This window comes from Chelmon rostratus, chromosome 12 (assembly GCF_017976325.1).
Source record: "Chelmon rostratus isolate fCheRos1 chromosome 12, fCheRos1.pri, whole genome shotgun sequence".
Lineage (NCBI taxonomy): Eukaryota > Metazoa > Chordata > Actinopteri > Chaetodontiformes > Chaetodontidae > Chelmon > Chelmon rostratus.
In genome coordinates this window covers 5551978-5556810 of record NC_055669.1, presented here as the reverse complement: position 1 = coordinate 5556810, position 4833 = coordinate 5551978, and the positions used below count along the sequence as shown (strand labels likewise).

The following is a 4833-nucleotide window of genomic DNA, read 5'->3' as shown; positions in this document are numbered from 1 at the left end:
CCAGCCCAAGCTCTCTGACGAGGAAAAACTTCCCAAAATCCTGAGCCTGTAAGGAAATTGGGAAGAAACCTCGGAAGAGGCAATTCCAAGAGAGATCCCCTCTACATGGACGGCTGGGGGTTCAACAGGATCCAAAGGAGAAAAGCTTCGCTGTTGATGCTGTACATCACGGCACTGTCAGACGAGGGCTGGCGGGAGGAGCCTCTCTGAGGGTCCTATTTATGATGGAGGCCTCAGGACGGGTGGAGGGCTGAGCTCTCTGAGGGCGGAGTTCATCTGTAGCTCCTCCAGCGTGGCTCGCTCCATCGGGTCACTGGCCAGACACCTAAGTAGCAAGAGCTTCACATCTGAAAATCAAGACAGAAATCAGGAGTCAGAAGAAATCAAAGGTTTAAGTGGGCGGTTGCAACGATACGCCAAAAATCTGAAGAGTACATTTGTGTGCACGCCTGCGTGTGTCTTACCTGTAGACAGTTCAGGGTTGATCCTAATGCGGCCGCTGTGGTAGGTCCAGGTGGTGAAAAACTTGTGTCCTCTCAGCAAAGAATAGAAGAGCGCCCCCAGCTGGTACACAGTGGTGGGACGGGCCCAGTGGGCCTGATAATTAAACCACTCTGGAGGGAAGTATACACGGGTACCTAACGCACACATCAACAGAGGAATGGAAGGAGACGGTTAGAGATATGGAGAGAAAAGAAAGACAAAGGATGAGATGAAGCTTAATTTAAACATGAGTCATTATTTCAGAGATGAGGAGCAGAGAGCCAGATATCATACCACAAATAGAAGTGTAAGTGTCCTCCGTCGAGAAGCTGCTACAGCCAAAGTCGATGATTCGCACTCTCGGTACGTCCGAGTCCAACTGAACCAGGACATTTTGTAACTTGATGTCCCGGTGAAAGACGCCCTTGGAGTGCATGTCCACGGCCGCGTCCACCAGCTGTCTCAGGATCATCTGAAACCCAGAGAGAGAAAGAGTTAGAGCGATTGTAAGGAAGTATTTTCTCCTGATTCTCCACAGGGTGGAAAAGTCTCTGAAACAACATGATGACGATGACATGACAGTGTTCAATATGACAATAATATACCAATAAATGAGCTCCATGTGATTTTCATCCATGAACTCAGGTTTTCCTGCAAAGGTCCAGTCACACCAGCATTTAAAACACGATGTTTTTAAGGAAAATGGATCCATTTCAATAGAATAGATGCAATTCATGGATTTGTCAGTGGTGGTAAAGTAAATGCACACTGATCTTTTGGGTCAAGTTGAGCTTTGGTGAACGTTGGTGCTGTGGACTAAATAGCAGAGAACAGAGAGGTGGAGAGTCAAAGTGGTTTCCACACCAGTTATTTGACAGCTGTGACCTCTTTTGAAAAACTCTCTGTCCTGTTAGCAACTGAGCTAACACGCTTTCCAACTGACGTTCAGCATCTAGCGAACACAGAGCTACCGCAGCCATGATTGTGACTGACTGCCACGTGTTCTTGGCTCACTGTTGTGTGAACCGTTAGCTTTCTAGCTACAGTACTTCATTAACTACGAAGTATTTCCTCCGTCACTCAATTTCTAGCACCACCTGTTTTTTCAAGGAGCGGTGGATGAACACTTTGTTGTGTGACCAGGCCTTTTTACAGTGCAGTGAAATCTGAACACACCAATAAAAACTGTGATAAATACAGTTTTTCAGCTGTGCTTGAACAAAACGAAACACAGAAACATTCTCCCTCCAGCTGTCTTACCTTTGCCTCCTGTTCATCCAGGGATCCTCCGCAGGATTTCACATATTTGTGAAGGTCCATGGAGGCCTTTGGTTTCTCCATTACCAGGATCAGCTCCTGGTCCCGAAGGTACCAGTCCAGCAGGGACACAGCAGCAGATCCTCGAGTGGATCCTGGCAGACCTGCGATTTTGAGCATGAAGAACACCTCGAGGACGATGTCAAATTCCTTGCCATTGCACATCTGAAGAAAAACAATGCATAGATACCAACTGGTTATTACCTAAAGTTCCACATGTTCATTTTTAGACAGGGTTAATATGTGAGCAGCACGTGTTTGCTCATCCAAAGTGGAGGAGTGAAAGAAATATTTAACATTCAGGTTTTACTTTGAATTTCAACAGTTACTCTTCAATATCAGATTAAATTACTTACCACTCTTTCACATCTCACAGACCCTCTGGGAATGTGCTTGATGGCCACCTGCAAGACAGAAACACACATCATTTAGTTGGTACTTCCTGAGCATCAGTGAGTGTTATAATGTGTGTGTGTGTGTGTTTGTTTGTGTGTGTGTGAGAGCCTGTGTTAGTCAAACTTACTAGTAAATTGTCTGATTTCCGGAGGCCAGTGAACACTGAGCCGAAGCCTCCTGCGCCCAACGGACCGAGCTGACGGTACTTGTCCTCAAAATCAGCTAAAAACACAAACACAAGGTTAATTTTTAACTTCTTGAAAAAGTCAAAGCTGTCTCATTTATGTTGTGAGTAATCCTGATTTTATTCCTGAGATAAACATGAAATAACAAGCCGTGTAAATCGACTTGTTCACAAAGTCATTTTGTCTCTATTAGCTTACCTCTGCTAATGTTTTCTAAGGAGGACATCTCATAGAGTCTCTCCTGACTGACGTCCCCTCCGTCGTCATCACAACTGACATTCTCCAGCTTACCACTGGATTCAGTGGTGCTAGTGGGACGGCTGAAGGACTCAGAGCTGCACCTCATCTTCTTCTCGGGTGCGTCACTGTCAGCACTGGCCTTCCTCTTGCCAGGACGGATCCTTCCATCCTCCACTGACAGCTCACTGGGGTCATTGCTGTCGCTGTTGTCGATGCTACACCTTGATCTTTTTTCAGGTGCTCCGGCATCAGCACTGGCCTTCCTCTTGCCCTGCCGGATCCTTGAGTCCTCCGCTGACACCTCACTGTGTTCAGCGAGCTTGGTGAGGTCACTACACCTCCTCCTTTTGGGGGGCACCTCTCCATCATCACCCGTCCTCCTCTTCCTCACACTGACATGCTCCTGCACATTGTTGCAGCTGCCAGTGGAGCGGGTGGTGTTGCCTCTACCCTCGAACTTTGTCCTGGGTGATCCTGAACCATCAGCGACCTTCCGTTGTCCTCCCTCCATCTTTAAATGTCTCGGCATGTCGCTCTCTGCAAATTTCTCCTCGGAGATGAATAAAGTATTTATCTATCTATCTATCTATCTGTCTATCTATCTGTCTATCTCTCTCTCTCTGTCTCTCTCTCTCTACAAAACACAAAAACAAAGTCCAACTTTCCAACAAAATTTCTGAACATACAAACACCTGCAGATACCTGAAGAGTCTGTAGTCATACAGTGAGTGTGTATTCATAGGTCAGACAGACTCTTGCATGATGATGTCACACATCAAGGCACAAGATATGCAAATTAGCATTCTAAAGCCCCACCCATTTTTTTCAAATATTTGATTTTTTGTTTTGTTTTGTGTGTTGTTGCTGTTTGTTATTTTGTTCCTCTGGATGAGATCATGTGATTCAGCTCATCCTGAGTGTGTGCTTTTTTGCCTCCTTCCACAGTGATGCACTCTTTGGTCCTCGCATTAAGTCCCACCCCAAGAGACACTTTGGGGTTTAAAAGTGCATGTCTCTGTTATTGGACATACTGAGCTTTGTTTGTTTGTTTGTTTGTTGGACTCACAGTCCAACAACAGTTGTTGATTTCTGTTATCTAAATAAATTAACCCAGCCTAATCTCTCAACTACAGCATTTACTACCGTAACGTTTCAAAAACATGAGGAATGAAGAAAAACATTTCTTTTACAACAGCTGTATTTTGTCAAAAAATAAGACAACTTAAACAATGGACTATAAATCCAGTTTTTACACATCTCACTTGTTGGAACAGAAGGTTTACTTTCACAAGGACAACACTTGTTGACCAGGTTATCAAGAGTGCATAGTAAACATCCATAGCTGCTACAAAATGCATCACAATTTCCTAATGACAACAAAACAACATCAATAAAGTCTGTTTCACAATTATATGTATGTGTGTATGTAGGTACGTATATGAGATGAGATAAAACTTTATTTATTCCCAGACGGGGAAATTTGGGCATTACAGCAGCATGTGATAGCAGAGGGAAGAAAAATAGCAGCAGAGGTAGAGAACATTCGAAAAAAAACAAAATACTAGTCTAGTAAAAAGTAGACTATATTTATGTACATATTATACAATACAATGCATATACTGTATGTGTGTGTGTATGCAAAAACACATCTCACTCATTTGAACAAAGTACCCTGAGTTAGAACAAAGTACCCTTTTCTTTCATAAGGACAGCACCAGTTGACAACGTATTCGATAACTGCTACAAACTAATGCATCACTTTCTGTACTTAAAACAGCTTCCTAAAGACAAAAAAACCCAACAACAGTAAAGAGTTTTCCACAGTGGTATGAATGTGTACGTGTGTGTAGACTGTATCTGTGTATGTATGTTTGTATGCATATAAACATATCTCACTTGTTAGAACAAAACCCTTTCCATTCACAAGGACAACACTTGTTAACCATGCTACCAACAGTAATAGCACAAACACAATGGTTAAATGTCAATGCATATGCAAATACACACATGCTATACATAAATACTGCCAAGAACATACATGAAGGCAGTGCATGTGACTTGCATAAATCCAGTACCAATGCAATGAACGGTCTGTATTCCAAGGGGCAAACATGGGAGACTGCGGTTCAGAGGTCTTGAAGCAAAGCATCGCTCCATTCAATGCTCCCCATATTTGAACAGAATATGAGGGAGCATACATTAAGGCAGTGCA

At 43.5% G+C, this 4833-nt stretch overlaps 1 protein-coding gene across 1 annotated transcript; it reads right to left on the bottom strand.

The window, feature by feature from the left end:
- Nucleotides 1-219: 219 nt before the first annotated feature.
- LOC121614819 (serine/threonine-protein kinase pim-2-like) lies at nt 220-3150 on the bottom strand. The gene is made up of 7 exons (XM_041948904.1): nt 2652-3150; nt 2324-2418; nt 2157-2204; nt 1744-1965; nt 778-955; nt 465-638; nt 220-347 (listed from the first exon to the last, which is right to left on the bottom strand). The coding sequence occupies exons 1-7, from the start codon at nt 3148-3150 to the stop codon at nt 220-222; spliced, it is 1344 nt and encodes a 447-aa protein (XP_041804838.1).
- Nucleotides 3151-4833: the final 1683 nt, after the last annotated feature.

What these genes read in the sequence shown, in the direction of transcription:
- LOC121614819 (XM_041948904.1), bottom strand. Translation starts at nt 3,150, where the DNA reads ATGCCGAGACATTTAAAGATGGAGGGAGGACAACGGAAGGTCGCTGAT. An exon ending in GGAAATCAGACAATTTACTA is followed by an intron (nt 2,205 to 2,323) that starts GTAAGTTTGACT and finishes TCTGTCTTGCAG; the next exon opens with GTGGCCATCAAGCACATTCC. An exon ending in CTGTGAGATGTGAAAGAGTG is followed by an intron (nt 1,966 to 2,156) that starts GTAAGTAATTTA and finishes GTTTTTCTTCAG; the next exon opens with ATGTGCAATGGCAAGGAATT.